The 19,195-nt window shown below is 38.5% G+C and overlaps 1 protein-coding gene across 1 annotated transcript in view; it reads left to right on the top strand.

Moving 5' to 3' along the window:
- Window positions 1-19,195, top strand: part of ABCC3 (ATP binding cassette subfamily C member 3) — an 81,877-nt gene that overhangs the window by 47,091 nt on the left and 15,591 nt on the right. Inside the window, exons 13-21 of the mRNA XM_087710030.1 lie at window positions 1,366-1,512; window positions 3,355-3,442; window positions 5,571-5,637; window positions 9,552-9,678; window positions 9,776-9,952; window positions 13,109-13,276; window positions 15,946-16,129; window positions 18,091-18,196; window positions 18,306-18,450. Coding sequence (XP_087566156.1) covers window positions 1,366-1,512; window positions 3,355-3,442; window positions 5,571-5,637; window positions 9,552-9,678; window positions 9,776-9,952; window positions 13,109-13,276; window positions 15,946-16,129; window positions 18,091-18,196; window positions 18,306-18,450 — 1,209 coding nt within the window. The remainder of the gene's footprint in view (window positions 1-1,365; window positions 1,513-3,354; window positions 3,443-5,570; window positions 5,638-9,551; window positions 9,679-9,775; window positions 9,953-13,108; window positions 13,277-15,945; window positions 16,130-18,090; window positions 18,197-18,305; window positions 18,451-19,195) is intronic.

Raw genomic sequence — 19,195 nt, forward strand, 5'->3', positions numbered from 1 at the left:
ACAATTCAACATTGTATTATTTCTTTCATTAAGTTACTTCTATTATTGGTGACCATGTTTTCATCAAAATTAGTTTAACTCTTGTATTTCTGGAATAACTTTCTTTACTTTATTATTATTGGCCACACAGTTCCATTGAAATTAATTTAACTTTTGTATTTGTTGAATTGTCCTGTGGCAAATTGTCCCATGGTGAGTTAGCTGTGGCAAGTTGACTCATCCATACTTAGATACTCTTCATGGAAGGCAGGAAGTATTTGAAGATTGGTTCCATCTTTGAAGGGACTACGAGAAGGAAATTCTGAGCTACCTAAACAAAATTGCAGTTTGACAGAAACAGAAGATGGCTGGACTTAAGTAGGTCTCTTAGCAGAGCAATCTACCATTGTAGATAATTTTTCTCATAACTGAAATATAATCATGAGGGATAAACAGAGAGAGACCATTATCTCGCTGGACTTTTTCTTCTGCCAAATTCTGACAACTATTTATCAGATAATCAAAATAAAATAGCATTGCTAATAGACCTCAGATATAATTGTTTGAAAACCCTGAAGAAATGTAGATTTGGAAGTGAAATAAATGAATTAGCAGTAGCCATAATCAGTCTACCTCTTGCAATGGCTAGCCAAATGCTTCCCCAAATCCATACAGGATATGAATGCCCAATTTTCTTCTCTTCAAGATCCTGGTCAGAAAGAAGTGCATGATTGTTTTAAGAAAACTACTTGAAAAGTTAACTAAATGCTAAAACATTTCTGAAATTCAATGTTAATTTAAGTTTATACATCAGTTTTATATTTAAACTAGCAAAAACCAATTTTCAGTTCTTAACTTTTTTTGTCTTTACTCTAACCAGCTTCCCACCAAATTTAGCCAAGAGCAGCATCATGAAAATGTAGGTGTCGGATGAGAAAGAATCTTCAGGGATTGTACCCAGCCTTTAAGAAGGCATCAGCTTGCTTAAGAGATTTAAGTAGAAACTGTAAACTGGGGTGTCTGTTGTTGCATCCATTTGATGGAATAAAAAAGTTACGCTAATATAATTCAATGCCAAGCCTCTATTTTGTGCAAGCTGATCATCCCAATTGCCTATTTTAAGTTTTACTTATCTAGTGAGGAAACTGTAACAGGGAAAACCTTCCTTGATAAATCATAACAATCATGCCCCACCTTACTTTCTCCAGCTTTTGGAGAAGTTCTCCAAGTTTCTTTGAAGTGGCCCCATCTTTCTTCCTTTATAACAGAGCAACGTAAGAGAGGGAGTTAATTTTCATTCTTACATTTCCAGTCTCAAAAAGTAAAAATTCAAAGCCAAGGGTTGTTGATTTAGTGTTTAACCAGTCTGTGCTTTCTGGTTTCCAGGTTGCCTTGACCACCTTTGCTGTCTATGTCAGTGTGGATGAAAAGAATGTTCTTGATGCCGAGAAAGCATTTGTGTCACTCTCCCTATTTAATCTCTTAAGGTTCCCACTCAACATGCTTCCTCAGGTCATTAGTAATATTGTACAGGTAAGAATGGACTTTAAAAAAAATTGCATTGAATGCACAGAGGACTATAAGACTGACTCTCTTGTCCCCTATAATTAAGACCAATGGCTGGGTTATGTAGAATGCCACTATCACAATACGGCTATAGCAATATATGTCTTGAGCACACCCAAATTTAACTCTTGTTACAGTTCTTACTTTCTACACAGCTTCTTCTAGGAATCATTTTAAAAAAAAACTCGGGCAATATGCTGACTAATTGATCACTGGACTTGGTTACTTGGAGAATATTAACTCAGTTTTACTAATAATGCAACCACTGAGTTCCTTTCTGGTTGTGCTACTTCAGAGTGCTACTTTTAACTTGGAAATGCCATCACTTTTCAGTAGCTAACTTGTTACATTAAGAACGTCTCAAAGATTTTTTTAAAAAATATTTTTTTATATTTTTAAAACAAACAAAAACAAAACAACACATACTAAAAACTTTCCTCAATTTCATCAAGCATGTCATTTGGTTACAAACTTTTGTGCATCAGTTTTTACAATTAAAAATAAGATGACTGACTCTCACTAGTATATGACAGGCAACCACCTATAACAAGTTCTTTACATTCATGGCCCCAATGTTTTAAATTTCCTCCCTAGAATATCTGACTTCCTTTTTTGGTAGGTTAGTATTGCAGTATTGTGAGAAACTTCGAAATATTTGGGGAAACTGGTGTGGACGGTTATTATTCTTGATGTTCTTTATTTGTTGGGAAATAAGAGTGGGATTATTTTGCTGATATTGAAATTTATGTATTCGATATTTGATTGTCTTTTAGCCAGCTAATATTTAATGAGAAGTTGAAAGCAAATGTTAATAAATGAATATAAAATAGGGATAAAGTATCCAATTTTACACCAACAGCCTAGTAGTAAGATAAATTTAATTCATCCCTCTGCTTTCCTTGTTTGTGCTTTATTTCCCTTTCTAATCTCAATTATGTTCACTTGTGTTGTTGCATTTGTAGCTGAAAGAGAAAAGGACTATAGGAGGGACCCAAACTCTGATGGACAAATTTGCAAGTTGTTATAAAATCAGCAAATTGTTATAAATCATACATTGAATTCCTGCCAAGGGAATCTGCCACTGTAGTGTGTCTACTTTATCTTGGATCTAGTCTGGATCATACGCAGATATATTCTGCTGAATTGAGATAAATTATGACAAACATTTGCACCAACAAATTTCACATGTTAAATTTATAATCTGCCCATCTCTCCAATTTATATATATATGTGTGTGTGTGTGTGTGTGTGTGTGTGTGTGTGTGTGTGTATGTGTATATATATATATATATATATATATATATATATATATATATATATATATATATATATATATATATATATATATATATATATATATATATGTGTATATGTGTATATGTGTATATGTGTATATGTGTATATGTGTATATGTGTATATGTGTATATGTGTATATGTGTATGTATATATATATATATATATATATATATATATATATATATATATATATATATATATATATATATATATATATATATATATATATATATATCTCCAAATGTATAGGTTGCCTTTCTCTCCAATTCCCTCCTCAATTTTGATGGTGGCTGGTCCAGAGTCCTCCAATAAATTATCCCATGAGCTTCCATGGCTGATGTTGGCCTTGAACTTGGGTCTCCCCAGGCCTAGTCTAATATCTTCAACAACCTAACAGTTTGAGACATAGACTAAGAACCACCGTGACCATGGTGCTGCTGTTTCCCCTTGGGAGGATTCTCAGAATATCCCATCTCATATTAAACCAGACAGTTTTCCCATGTATTCCCCAGACAAATGTTTCACTGCAAAGGATTCAACACTTCTTGTCACATGATGAGCTTGATCCAAACTGTGTGGAAACCAAGTCAATTACTCCAGGTAACACTCTACTTTGGTTGATATAGAAGCATGGAAGGTGAAATTGGGTTTGTTTACATAGGATGGGGGGGGGGGAGCAAGGGCTAGTTTGTAACTTCTAAATGTTACACAGAAAACCCTTAACACAAATTGACAGGTGCATTAGGATTGCAATTTCCATAATTTGCAAGCGATTCTGGCATGGGAATTTTCAGCTTTAAAAAGAGAATACTGTTCCTTGGGCAGTTTAAAAATATAATTAGATAAATTCACAGTTTAGGCCTCATGCACAGATGCTTCTCACTTTGAGATATGGTAATATATAAGAGAGATAATCTGGTTCATTTTGCTTGCCAAATGATATCTTTAAACTTTTACACATTCCTTCTGTAAACTGCAAAATTGATTTTACCATCTGAGTTATTTCTAATAGAATAAGAATAATTATTCTTCATTAATAATTATTCAGAATAAGAATAATTAAGAATAATTATTCTGCCATCTTTTCTCATAGGACATATGGATTTCTATACTAACTAATCCTATTGTTGGATAGTTTATATGTGTGGGGTTAATATGGAGCTTAACAACAGTGTTTTTTCATGTGTCTGAAATCTTAATTGATTCATCTCTATTGCAATTTGATATCACAAGCCATAATTTTGTGTAACAGGAAGGATGTCTTCTGGGCTCATTATTCCTGCTGGTAGAAGTAGATGAGATTTTTGTTTGTGTGAATGCAATCATAGTTTAAAGCTGATTTATTTCAAACAAACTGTAGTTCAGATTAATCATTTTTCCCCAGTCTTGGATGAGATGGCATTTAATAAAACCAAGGATTCTGGGAGAGAGGGTAGAAAGTGGGAGTCAACTGAGGGCTGAGGAAGTCCAAGGGCATTGGATAAACCCTGGTTTTGCTGTGACATCCAAACACAGACTGAAAGACAAGTGGTGGCTGTCCCAGGTTCTTTTCTGCCCAGGGTGTTTTTAATTTGAAGGCTTGAAAAAGGAGCCAAAATGAGAAAGAAGGTTTCAAGTGGCTCACTGGATTGCTTGTAGCTCTATGGAAAAGCCTCCAGGCCCAATTAGATGTGCAGGGAGATTCTAGGTTGCTTCCCTTTTGAGAGATCTAGCTTCCGTGGCATGTATCTGAATAAAAGAAGCAGGAGTGAATAAAGGCTTACTGTATTGCGTGCAGCTCCACAGACGAAGCCTGCATCTTTCCATCTGTTCAACTTGAAAGCTTGTCAGAGTTTCCACTGATGCCTTGCCATCCTGATGACTCTTCCCTTAGCCCTTATTTTTGAGAGGCTTTTCCATTTGTAGGAAAAGTAAAGGTGTGGGATAGGGGGCAAATATTGAGCATAGTCTCTTTAGGGAGCAGCTATAACTGGCTGATAAACAAGCCTGAGCTAGTGGATAAATATTTAAGCTAAGGTTGCTTATGTTAAAACCATTTCTCCTTATCTCATAAACAGTGTGGTTTCAGAGAGCAACTTGGAAGAGGCTACAGAAACTTCTGACATTCTATAACATTTTAGAGAATGACCCTCAACTTTCCAAAATCTGCTTTCTGTTGATCTGACCCCAGCATCATGACTTGTGATTACGTACTTAACAAGACATTGCTTAAAGAGTTGGGGAAAAATAAGAGTAAACCTTTCATGGGAGTTCCTCAAATCTCCTTAGTAAATTCATCCAATCAGTCTACTACTTCTTTGGCATTAAACATATATATATCTGTGATGGCGAACCTATGGCACATGCGCCGGAAGTGGCACGCAGAGCCATCTCCCAGGGCACGCCAGCCATTGTCCATTGCTCTTCTGGGTTCCAGCGTAAGTATGTATGCCGGCCAGCTGGTCTTCCGGTTTCCGGTGCTCCCCATGTGTGGTGCCAAAAAGGTTCGCCTTTTTCTATACTCTTTCCAGTATAATTCTGTGCATGTCTATTCTGAAATAAATCATACTGCCTTCGACCAGGATGCATGCATAGGACTCTTGCCAGAAGTTGCTCTCCAAATGTTGCAGGACTTGCAGGCTTTGGGTGAAGTTACATTTCAACCTATCTGGAAGGCTCCATATTGCGGAAAGCTGATGGATAGAATTGCAGCTTCATTTTTTTCCTTCATGTTTTGTTGTGTTTATAGGATATGCAGTTACCATAAGGCATGGAACATTCAGCTGGGCAAAGGATCTTGACCCAGCTCTGAAAGAGTAAGGAAACTTTTTTCAATTGTATTTGTTGACATTTTCTGGCATCTTGTCTCTCTGGGAGTGAGCAGCTAATGCAGTTTTTAAATGTTATTTGAAAGCCCCCCCTCCCAATTTATATTTTTACTTGGAACTGATGACTTATGTAAGTGAAAATTAGTCCTTTCCAACTTTGCAAAGTTTTTACTATTTTTCAATCTCAACTACTTCTTGAATGGTTACTGAAGAGCAAAATGCTCTTAAATGTCACTAAACAGCTTGTTATTTTCTTTACACAGCATGTGACATAATTCTCAGTGAGCTGCAGTTGGGATTTTGCAAAATGGAAATATGTTACCGGCTGCTGCTGCGCCTTCTCCCATTGCTTATTAAGAGAATGCAGACTTTACAATGTTGGCTCTACCATTTCAATAAATTATCTCGGGCCAGAATGGATTCTGCAGTTTTACATCCCTCTCATAAATGGCACAGTGGTTTTGTATATTCATCAGTTGTGTAGAACAATTCTAAATGCTCACTGTGGACAACAGTGATATTAGGAGCCAATCTGCAACTTCTTTGGTTCAGTCCCATGCCTTGATGGACGGCACTCCTTAAGTAGCAAATTGCTGTCAGTTCTTAAAGCTTTCTTGCTCAATTCATATCTAGGATCAAACTGACTCATCTTCATTGGGCAGTCAGAAGATTCAGACATGTGCATGTTTTACAAAGCTCTTATATGCTCAGAGGCCTGTTTATTAATTCTGACTCTGTAGGCATAAACAAATATACACAATTCACTAAAGAGATTTTACTTCTGACAAAAGCTACATGCATACAATATATTACAATAAAGCAGCGGCAAATAAACTAAACAAATCCAGCTCTGCTAAGCTTTTTTTCTAACATGAACAAAACTGAAAGCAAAGGCATGAGGATAAATGATTAGCAAGATGCAAAACCAGGCTGCTCATTGCTCCGTGAGATGTTTTCCTATGCAACTGAGATGAAGAACACCAGCAAACAGGGAGTGGAAAATGTAAGCCCAAGTTTAATGAGGTCTTCTCTCCTGTGTCAGGGTTTTAGGGTTCTTTTATGTTCTAGGTCTAAGTTCTTTCTTTCTATCTTTCCTTTCTGATTGATCCAAGTCCTAAGAATCTGATTTTGGGCTTTCAAATATCATTTTCCTTATCTCGGGATTTCAAATGTCCTTGATAACTGTCTTGTCCAGCAGCATAAAATTGCATCAAATATTTCTCCATCTCTAGTGTTCTGTAGCCCAGAGCAACTCTGATTTATTGCCTGTGCCTCCTTAAATAGCCTGCTTTTGCAATTAAGTAGGCCAGTGCCACAGTATATTCTTTAAAAAAACACTCGTATTCCAGTATATAGTTATCACATTATATCTATTATAATATTCTTAATCAAAATGTAATTTCTTAACAGTATTTCAATATACAGGGCATATGCACTGATGATTTGTTGATGTGAAAAAAGACTGAAAATTCTTATTAGACCTTCCAATCATAGGCCCTTCCTACTCATCCATGTTGGCACAAATTACTTCAAGGAATATTTTGAGGAAATTTTTGAATCTATATTAATCCTTAAATTTTACTCCTCTTCTAGAGGGTTATTTTTAAAACCCCTTTTAACCCTTCCAAAATAGCTTTTTATTTCCTTAGCTACTACTCTGCATTTTCTCTTCCTCTTTTAATTTTAACCATTTCTTCCTCTCCTTGACACTGTTCTTTGTAACTAGATCCTTTTCTTTTTATAGCTCTTTCATCATGTTTTTTTCCCCAAAAATCATTCTATGAGTTCCTTTCCACCCTCATTCTCAGTCTCTTTTTTCACTTCTTCATTCTATCAAGCTTTCCTTTGGGGGAGGGGAGTGCCCCATCAATGTAAATTCACTTATTTGGAAGGCATTCTGTAACTTCAGAGGTCTTCTTTTCACTCTGTTGTAAGCAGCGTCCACAACCTATATACCTTATATCCACTTATTCATTCTTTGAGGTGATTAATCTGGCTTTTAATACCTTTTCATGCAGAATTTGTACTTTTCTTCCTGCAGTCATTCTACTTTTACTCTTATTTATTTTATTCTTCTTTCTTTATTATCCATTTTTCCCCTCAAGATCCACTCTTGACTGTGTCAAAAAATGGTCTCTCCCAAAGTCACAGCCTCTTGTTACATTGATTGCCAGTAGCTTCCAGGTACAATTCAAAGTAAAAGATCATAAAGCCCTTCAGGACACAGAGCCTAGTTATTTGAGCCACGGTGGCACAGTGGTTAGAATGCAGTACTGCAGGCTACTTCTGCTGACTGCCAGCTGCCTGCAATTTGGCAGTTCAAATCTCACCAGGCTTAGGTTGACTTAGCCTTCCATCCTTCCGAGGTGGGTAAAATGAGGACCCAGATTGTTGGGGGCAAGATGCTGATTCTGTAAAACGCTTAGAGAAGGCTTTAAAGCACTATGAAGTGGTATATAAGTCTAAGTGCTAGTGCTATTGATAGGCCACCATGTCCAGTACTTTCTGCCAGTCTAGTAAGATTAGGCAGTGTGGATACATTACATTCCCTTCAATCAAATAATTCTATCGGAATCTAGGAAGTCTACCTTCTCTGTCATAATATCTGCTATCTGGAACCATTTCTCCCCAGAGTTCTATATGATTCCCACTCTAATGAAATTCCAAACATCACTGAAAACCTGGCTGTTCTCGTAAGCCTGGAAAAAGAATAGTGGTTGTCCCCTTGTCAGTTTTTCTTTGGTGTGCTGCATTTGTTTTTCTGGACATGCATGATCTTTATTGTATTGTTCTTTCCTTTTTAAAGTATCAGCCATATAGAACAAAGGTCCCCAACCCTTGGGCTGTGACTGACTACTGGGCCTTGGCCTATTTGCAACCAGGCCATGTGAACGGTGGGTCGACTTGCATGCAGCTCATGCTTGCGCAAGTTGAGCTGTTTGCGCACCATCCCACCATTCCTGTGCCTAGGTTCCCCCCCCCCCCCCCGCCTCAGCTGGGCACCAAGTCACAACGGTTACGGACCACTGATCTAGAATCATCTGGAATCAATTGTTCTTTTAGATTGAATATGTATAAACAGAGATTCTTAAATCGTATATTCAAATCATATATTTTTAAGGAAGTAACTGTTACCATTCTAATTTGTTTGAATATCTCCAAAGGGCCAATTATTTTCTTTTATTCAAGTCAAATCACCTTCATTCAGACCTATTTCTTCCTTCTCCTTTTTTAATTTCACAGATGTACAAATATATGTTTTTATCTTTTTCATTTCTTAATTCATTATCATCTGCTTCCTTTACAATTTAGGTCACAAACTTCCATATACTGTGGCTGTGAACAGTTAGCTTGCATGAAAAAATCAACCCCATTCTGTTTAGCACTGACCTTAAGAATCAATGCGGAGAGAGAAAACAGCTGGTTGCATTTGTACTTTCTGTTCCTTAATTTCTTAAGGTGGCACATGAGTGACATCAAAATATCTTTCATGCCTTCCTCTTCTGTAGTCATGAATTCTGCAGCTCGTGTTCTTCATTCTTTCTCAGATTACTGAAACATGAATGAGGTTAAGGTTGATTAAATAAAGGTTCCTGTTAGAATTTTGCACTGAACTTTCACGTAAAGGAAAAATAGGCAGGCATGCTAGGTTTTTTTCTTATGACGGACTCCAGAAAACATGTCTTGGTCTGTTTCAGCAATAGCAGTCTATTTTCACTTTCAAGCTCTGACAAATTAAGCTGTAGTCCACTCAAGCGTATGTCACAAAATATCAGTTAGCCTTTAAGAATCCTTCTTTGTTGTTTGTTGAGTTCTTTGTTGATTTTGCTCTAATGCTTACATTTTAAATCAGTTCCACTTCTGAGCAAATCTCTTGGTTTTGCCTTTGTCCTCTCCTCCAGTATAAATTGGCTAGTCCCCACTGGTTCTTTGGTGGCCGTAGTGGGCCAGGTTGGCTGCGGGAAGTCTTCCTTGGTGTCAGCTCTTCTTGGTGAAATGGAGAAACTCAGTGGAGATGTGGCAGTGAAGGTTGGTTTTCAGCAGTTTGAAAAATATTCTGACAATCTGAATATTTGAAATATCTGTGTAGCTTCTAATCAGATTTGTCTTATGTTACTGCTTTTAGGGTTCGGTTGCTTATGTACCCCAGCTACCTTGGATCCAGAATGCTACTTTGAAAGATAATATTTTGTTTGGCCACCCTCTTAACGAGCTGAAATATCAGACTGTGTTAGAGGGATGTGCCTTGAAACAAGATCTTGAGATGCTTCCTGGAGGAGATCAAACAGAAATAGGTGAGAAGGTAAGACCTTTAGCAAGACATGCAATAGTTGCCTCTCTGAGTCCTCTCCACTATCATCACAGCAAGGCTTTGGGGGTGAATACCAGAGGTGGGATGCTCCCGGTTCAGCCTGAATGGGGGGAACCAGTAGTAGTGGCAGCGGGAGGCTCCATCCACCCACCCGGATGCTTCTGTGCATGCGCAGAAGCGTTGCACACATGCATGAGTGAACCAGTAGTAAAAAAAATAGGAAACCCACCACTGGTGAATACAGTTTGACCATGCCAGGGACACTCCCAAAATGTCCATCTCATTATTCATTCTATTCATGAAATAAATAATTTGGGGGTGAGCATGGACATCAGTACTCTCTTCTCAAAATACAAATGGGTGAGACAAAAAGCAAAGCAAAGGTGGGGACTATGTTCCAGAACCTGAATCTACATTGTTGAATTCTACCAAATCTTTTGCATAATGAGATTCGGAAGCCCGTAACGTGATCCAGAAAGAAGTACAGGTCAGTTGTCAAATCTAAGTCAAATTAAGTAATTTCATCCCATAAAACGTAACAGTTACCCATTTCACAGGAGTCAAGGATAAATAAGATTAGATAGAATAAGGACAATCAACTCCTTATGTATAGTGAGAATGAAAGAAAGCTAAATATTTTCTCCTTACTTAGCAACTGCAATTCATCTCCAACAAAATGCAAACCGTGTGCGTGCGTGCATGTGTGTGTGTGTGTGTGTGTGTGTGTGTGTGTGTGTGTGTGTGAGAGAGAGAGAGAGAGAGAGAGAGAGAGAGAGAGAGAGAGAGATGATGCCATCTAATTTAGATAAAATTCCCTCATGCAGCAACACCAGCCTCACTGCAGTGTGCATTGTTATCAGGTGTAGAAATTTGGTCGTAAGTACATGAATTGATTGAAAAATGATTTTTTTTACTACTGTTTACTATTGTTTCTTATCATTTTATTTGCAAATGGTCACTTAATAAAGCAAACCACTAAATGAGGAATGGCTGTAATGAGCTTGAGCTTTTATATTTATTTATTCTGCAAATTTATATAGCTAGGGAAGAAAGCACTGTGGGGAAAAAGCAACGTGGTGGAGCATACCAGGCTATGAAAGTATGCTAAGCAGAGGACTAATTGGGATAGAAATGAGGTTTGTATATAAAGTCAGAGTTGAGGAAAAGATAGAATGAAAGAGAAGAGTAAATGGGAAGCAGTGACATTTGAATAATGTAGTGGATTTAAAGCTTTCCACTCATCATTTTGAAAAAGATTGTGGGATTTTCCAAACAATTACCTTTTATTTAAATTCAAATTACCAAAGCAGTGCGGGCATGTATGAATGGTTGATTGATTGATTCAGAGGAAGACTGATAGTATTTTCTTATTACCAGTCTAAAAGATAAGAAAGGTCCTGAAAATGGAACAGTGGTCCCAATTTCTCAGCATTTTTTAAGCTCTTTAATTTTTTGCAGAGAAAAAGAGCCCCTGAGGCTGGATTAGAGCAAGGATTTACCTAGGCCAGTATCCATTTTCCACACTATTTTTCTGATGCCTTGGAGAAGCCACAAGTAGAGCATGTATTAAGCAAGTCTCTCCTGGACCCATTAATTAAATGTTGGTCTGAGGCAGTACAGGGACCCTCATTTAGTTTATTTATTTATAGCAGATTGTTGGGAAATATATAAAATTTCAGTTGAGCAATGAAGCGTGTTATAGCTTTCCCTTCCACAGATTTGTCTAATCCTTGAAAGTCAATTCAAGTTGATTCCTTTGAAACTCATTCAACTTGATATAGGCAGTACCAGAGATCTTATATCAGAGAATTTCCATCATGCAACCTCAGTGGATTAATTTAGGGAGAAAAAGAAGGGGGGGAGAGAAATTCTAGCTTCATAACTTTCCAGCTGCTTTATGGTGTGATCTGTTTTCCTGCAATTCAGCCTTTCCTCAACCAGCTCCTGAGCACACTGGTTGCCCTTTTCTGCACTTCCGGAGGTGTCACCCCCTTAGAAAGAAGGAGTCATTTATCTTGGTCATTTCCCCATTGTCCTGCCAGCCCCAAGACCATACTGCTTTGGGGTTTTTTTGTCATGTAACCAGTGACCTCTATAACTCCCATTAGCCAACTAACAGAAAGATTATGTGCCAAGGCTGAAGCTGCATATCAATCTAGGTGTAATTAATTGATGCAATAATGGAACAGATTCCCTCAAGAAATATTGGGCTCTCTTTTTCTGGCAGGATATAAACAGAAGCTGGATAGGCATCTCACAGAGTGTTGTGGCCTGCCAGCAGAGCTGGCAGAAGATTCAGACAGTGAGGAGGTTGGGGAGGAACATGGGCCAGTCCTGGAGTCTGGGGAAGGCTCTGATGAGGGCTCATGTGTCGGAGGCAGAAAGGGGGCCAGAGCCATATGCCAGTCATCAGCTGCCTTCAGTGTCAGAAATCAGTGAGGCAGACAAACAGCTGGAGTCTATTCCCAGTGTGTGCAAGCACAGAGTTGCCAGATGAAGGGAACAGCTAAAGAACAGGGATCAGCTTGGGAGTAAGGCCATAGGGGGATGATGAATGGCCCCTCCCAGAGGAAATAAAAGAGGAGTGAAAGGGGAGTGGAGTTTGCAGGAGACAATTAGTTTGCTGAATTGGTTTGTGACTCGACACTCCTTGCCAGGTTTTGCAGATATCGGCCTGTCAGCTCTCCAAGCCAGATAAGGTCTATGACTGTAAATCCTCCCTTGAAAGACTTTGCTGAATGTGACTGAACAGAATTCACAGTATATTAATAAAAGGGGTTTTTGTTAGGACAAGAAGTTTGCTTCATGCTCTTGGGAAGCTTCAGTCAGAACACAGAGATGCTATAATAGTGGATTCCTACAATGAGCAGAAGGGCGAACTAGGACAGTGATCTAGAACCCTTCCAGACCTTCCCTTCTGTAATTCTTTGAATCAATTGGATACTATATCTGGGAGCATGCAGCCAATAGGGCACCAAATATTATTGTCTTTCCAGGTCACAGATATCTGAATTGCACCTTAGGTTTCCCCATGTTTGAGCTCTCCCTGCAGATATGGTAGGTTTTGGTAGAACTGGCACCATTCATTGTTGCATTTGAAAGGTGTGATATATTCCCCCCCTCTTTTCTCCTCTTTTCACCCCACAGGGCATCAATCTTTCAGGTGGCCAGCGGCAGCGAGTAAGCCTTGCCCGTGCTGTGTTCAGCAACACTGATGTTTATTTGTTAGATGATCCTCTTTCAGCAGTAGATTCTCATGTGGCAAAACACATCTTTGACAATGTTGTTGGACCAGAAGGAATACTTAAAGGAAAGGTGAGCCCAAAGAGATGTAAAATTGCGTATTTATTGGCACATATCCCTTTTGAAAGAGAGATTCTCACTGCTAGTCGTAAAATTTATGATTTTTTTAAAAGTCTAATAAGTCAGACTTTTTCAGTGTTTTACTTACCTGATCCAATGGACCACAATGATGCCAGTCCAGGGATAGGCTGTTCTTGGTACAGCTATAAGCTATGCAATACAATGGAATTTGCAGTCCATTACTGCTCATCCATTCCATCCTAGAAATCCAGTCCTGTTTTTCTTGAATCATTCAATCGTTTGATGTACATCATACTTTTTTTCTTGAAGTTCAAGGTGGCATAGTCCCTCCTCATATTTTACACTCAGAACAAGAACCCTTTTTAAAAAATTACATTTATTAATTTTCTATTAATCACGTTTCTTAGTGCTTAATAAACATTGTGTTGTCTGGGTATTTACTTAACAATACAGACTCCAATCCTTACTCTCCACTCATTGGCGGATTAAGGCTCACTGGTGCCCTAAGCAGTGACAAATCTTGGTGCCCTCCTCCTTTGTACATACTGTAAAAATCTTCATTGTTTTTTTTCTTTCTCAACTTTGTAGTGCCCCCTTTGGGCACGGTGCCCTAAACAGGTGCTTAGTCTGTTTAATGGTTAATACACCACTGTCGCCATTCCTTTTTTCCAAGCACTGGTAAAATAAGTTCCAGGTTTGATAATATTTCTTTCTGTTTGGTTTTCAATGTAAGTATATCCATTTCTGCACAGTCTAGTATCTTCGTAATTATCTCTTCATCATGTGATGTTCTTCATCTTTCCAATATTGTGCGAAGATCATCCTCGTTGATGTTTGAACCTGGACTAGAAGATAGTGACTGGCTCAAAGTCACCCAGTGAACCTCTATGGTTGAAGCTTGATTTGACCCTGGATTTCCTACCTCCTGACCCAAGGCTCTAATCTTTACATTACACTAGTCCTCAGCAGTGGTGGGATTCAATTTTTTTTTACTACTGGTTCTGTGGCCATGGCTTGATGGGAGTGGCAGGGGAAGGATACTGTAAAATTCCCATTCCCTCCCAATCAGCTGGGACTCGGGAGGCAGAGAATAGATGGGGGCAGGGCCAGTCAGAGGTGGTATTTACCGCCTCTGGTCCTCAGTTACTGTTAGTTGGTTGGTTGACCTTTGATATTTTTCTGGTAGATTTTTCTACTATGTTTAATCATCTTTGGGCAGGAAGCAGAAACCCACACCCTTCCCGATATTGCTGAATCACCACTCCTATCATTCCTCACCAATCATCATGTTGGCTGGGATTGCTGCAAGTTGTCATTGAGCACCATCTGGAGGGCTGCAAATTCCCTACACCTGTCTTGAAATATGATTCCCCCCCCCTTTCAATGTTATCTTCCTTGTGCCTAGACATCATCTGCTGTGTACAAGAAATCATCCAAAATACATGTGGTGTATTAATAAATACATACAAACACACATTCCTTTCTTTCACCTTTTAATATGCTGTATTATTTTATTTAAAATAATAGCATTTCATAAAACGAAAGAACATAGTCTTCCTCTGTACTGATAGTTCTCAACATACAACTGTTCAAAGTTACAATGACATGAAAAAAGAGACTTATAACCATTTTTCACAGTTAGGACCAGTGGTGGGATTCAGCCAGTTCGCACCCCTTTAGGAGAACCGGTTGTTAACTTTCTGAGCAGTTTGGTGAAGTGGTTGTTAGAAGAAATTAATAGGGCAGAGAACCAGTTGTTAAATTATTTGTATCCCACCACTGGGACCATTGCAGCATCCCTCTGCAAATTCAGGTGCTTGGCAGTTGGTTCTTATTTATGATGGTTGCTCTGTCCTGGGGTCATGTGATCAGTTTTTGGGACCTTTTGACAAGCAAAGTCAATGGGGAAGCCAGATTCACTTAAAAAGCAAGTTATTAACCATTGCAATAATTCATTTAGCAAGTGTGGCAAGAAAAGTCATAAAATGGGGCAAAACTCACTTAACAAATATCTCACTTGGCAACAAAATTTTGGGCTCATTTGTGGTCGTAAGTCAAGGACTAGCTGTATCTTCTCTCTCTGATTACCATCTGATCAGTTCTAAATGATGCTTGAAAGTCAGATTGACAAGATGCCTCTGCCATTGTTTGTTATGAGACCGGCTGGTAATATGTGCTAAGAAGAATATAACTTTAATACAGTCATAGACCAGCAATAGACATCACTTTTTACAATATTTTTTTAAAAAAATAGTACTGACATTAATAGTGGATAATAATATCCCTGTTAAGAAAATACAAGTTCTCAAACTGTTTAGGTCACTCCCTAGTTTACATGGGTGAAAAGCCAATAAGTATGTGAGTAACTAAAATGTTCCAAAAATTGTTGGAGATATCTCCAAAAAATAGGTACAAGTTGACAACTATAATTCTGTAACCAATTTTTTTCTTGTGGAAATTGCAGAAACACAGAATTTTGCCACTGCTGGTAATATGAGAGGTGTTGTTCATTTTTTAAAGTTTGCAGCAGTGTTTATTTCATAAAATGTAATCAAGCTTGTCTTAATTGTAACTATTAAAATTAAATATATCTGTATTTTAAGAATGTTTTAATTCTAGCAAGACAGCATTCCTGACCACTATACTGTTTTTATTTTCAGACTCGAATTTTGGTGACCCATGGCGTTCATTTTTTACCTCAGGTGGACTACATTGTAGTTGTTGTGGATGGTAGAATCTCTGAAATGGGATCCTATCAAGAGCTTTTGCAACAAAACGGGGCTTTTGCAGAATTCCTCCGCAATTATGCACCTGATGAAGATATAGAAGAAGATGAGCCAACAAGTGATAACACTTTTATTGTTGCTGTTTTAGTTCTTTTTAGATTGAGATGCTCAGTCTGTTAGATTATGCAGGAATCAATCAATCTCTCCCTCCCTCCCTCCCTCCCTCTCTCTTTGAAAAACATCAGAATGTGCACTGACAAAGAGAAGGTATAACAATTACCTAACATTTCAGAAATGTTTAAAGCTGCCTACATGCTTGCATATTGATTTAAACCAGGAGTCATCAAACGATGGCCCGGGGGCCGAATACGGTCCACCGAAGCCATTAATCCATCCTGTGAGGGACCACAAGGCTGCCCCACCCACATTGCCTCACCCACATTGTCCCACTGCCCCCTACCCACCTTCTGGAGGCTGAGGAGGCCAAAAACAAGATGCATGGAGGCCCCAGGAAGCCAAAAATGGGCCCATTTTGGGCAGCAGAATGATTCTGGAGGCTGAGGAGGCCCAAAAAACGATGCACAGACGCCCCAGGAAGCCAAAACAGGCTTGCTTTTGGATGGCAGAGTGGTTCTGGAGGCAAAAATGGGCCCGTTTTTGGACTCCCCAGCCTCCAAAGAGAGAGGGAAGGAGGGGGAGAGAGAGAGAGAGAGAGAGAGAGAGAGATGCACCCTCCCCCCCCCCCCCAGGCAGCCGCATCTCTTCACTAATCTGCTTTCCACCCCAGGGGCATAACAAATTAAAGTTTAATTTGTGTGTATTGTTTAATAGACTGCTAAATTGCCCATGCCCACCCAGTCACATGACCATCTAGCCATACCCAGCCAGCCAGTCTAGCCCTCCAACAGTCTGAGTGATTGTGAATTGGCCCCTTGAGGACCCCTGATCTAAACAGTTTCACCAATTTATCAATTTTTAAAACGAATAAGATAAAAATAGGAAGCTAAATGTCAATGGAGAATCTCAGTCATCCAAGTCATGATTGTCCCAAAGGTGCTTTTTCCAAAGGCAACTGGACTTTCTGGTTTTTTTTTCTTTGAAGACATTTCACTTCTCATCCAAGAAGCTTCTTCAGTTCTGAAGAATCACGTACAATTCAATCAGAGTTGAAGAAGCTTCTTGGATGAGAAGCAAAACATCTTCAAAGAAAATCCCCCCAGAAAAGTCCAGTTGCCTCTGGAAAAAGCACCTTTGGGATAAAAATAGGACATTCCAGTTTTTCCACCAGATATATTATTTTCTGTTTTTCCACCTCTTTTTCTTATTTCTTCCACCATCACTACCATCTTCAAAAGTAGGACATAGTACAATAAGATACTCCCAAGTAACTTCAGAAATAATTGTTCTGTAGTGCAGCCAAAGATCTCAATGTCTGTAGTTTCTTGCTTTCGTTTAGTATAGGCTCACTCAAATGTGGCAGAGTCAGTATCTCAAAAAATATCCCATCCAATGTACTTGGTGATGAAACTGGAAGGATGCGTTAAAAATCCCAATACACTGAAATCCTAAGTGCAAGCATACAGGTAGTCCTCAACTTACAACAGTTCATTTAGTGATCGTTTGAAGTTACGGAGGCACTGAAAAAAGTGACTTATGATTGTTTTTCATATTTACGACCATTGCAGCATCCCCATGGTCGCGTGATCAAAATTCAGACACTTGGCAACTGGCGTGTATTCCTGGGTGTTCTGGAGTCATGTGATCCCCTTTTGCGACCTTCTGATAAGCAAAGTCAATGGGAAAGCCAAATTCACTTAACAGCCGTGTTCCTGACTTAACACCTGCGGCGATTCACTTAACAATTGTGGCAAGAAAGGTTGTAAAATGAGGAAAAATTCACTTAACAACTGTCTCACTTAGCAACATAAATTTTGTACTCCATTATGGTCTTAAGGACTACCTGCAGCTGAGTTTCATTTTTGCTCCTTATTTTTTGTGACTTAGAAAGCACTGAACTCAGACTGTCTAAAAGATATTCTTTTAGAAAACCCAAATAATTAAATATTTGTCCCTCTTTAGTAATGGAGGATGAAGAGGTTCTGCTTGCTGAAGACACTCTCAGCAACCACACAGATCTGGCAGATAATGAACCAGTCACAAATGAAGTCCGCAAACAGTTCCTCAGGTAAGCCTGGAATCGCTTTTAAGTGACTAGGCTGACAGTTGAAATCAAGTGTGTGTACTTCATAGTAATGGATCTTTCTGGGTTTATTTTTTTCTGAAAAAAAAATCAGACAACTCAGTGTAATATCTTCAGATGGTGAATTATCTAGCAAAAAGTCTACCAAACGAAAGGTGTGTGACAAAAAGTCCATGGAGCCTCCTGTAAAAGGCACTTCTGAGAAACTCATCCAGGCAGAAACTGCTGAAACTGGCACAGTAAGGAACTTTTGCTTAACATTAACTTTTTTTGTGGTAGAATAACTGTCTAATTAACTATGTGGGATCTATCCCAAAAGTGCTTTTTTTTCAAGAGGCAACTGGACTTTCTAGGGTTGTTTTTTTTTTTTGAAGATGTTTCGCTTCTCATCCAAGAAGCTTCTTTGGACCTGAAGAAACTTCTTGGATGAGAAGCAAAACATCTTCAAAGAAAAACCAGAAAGTCCAGTTGCCTCTTGGGAAAAAAAAAACATCTTTGGGACAACCATGACTTAGATGACTTAAGAATTTCCATAGATGTATGTGGGATTTGAATATGAACAGAGAAAAGAATACAGCTATCGGAGAGGTTTGGCAGCTTTTTTTTCCATCAAGTTTTTATTTTATTTTATACTATTTATAGATATCAATGTGTGAATGTTGTGATGCCTGGGCATCATACATTTGAATACAAATAAACATAATATTATTACTCATAGTTATAACATTTCATTTTCATTATTTCGTATGGTTTACACATACCTTTTACTACGACATTTCTTGCCCAAACTTTTGGTGGGATTTTTTTAAAAATAAACTTTTTAAAGCCTTCTGCCACATTGTTCATGTTTTGCTGTCAAGATGATAGAAACTCCCTTACTGATTTTCTTAATTAGTGTTCAAAGAGATTCTGCAAGCTGCAAAAGTGATCCAGAGATGTTGGGGTTATAGGCCGCCTACAGCTGTTTTGTGATGAAAAAAAGAA

The sequence above is a fragment of the Thamnophis sirtalis genome, unplaced genomic scaffold (assembly GCF_051295495.1).
Source record: "Thamnophis sirtalis isolate CommonGarterSnake01/CBP01778 unplaced genomic scaffold, rThaSir2_p1.2 scaffold_3, whole genome shotgun sequence".
NCBI lineage: Eukaryota > Metazoa > Chordata > Lepidosauria > Squamata > Natricidae > Thamnophis > Thamnophis sirtalis.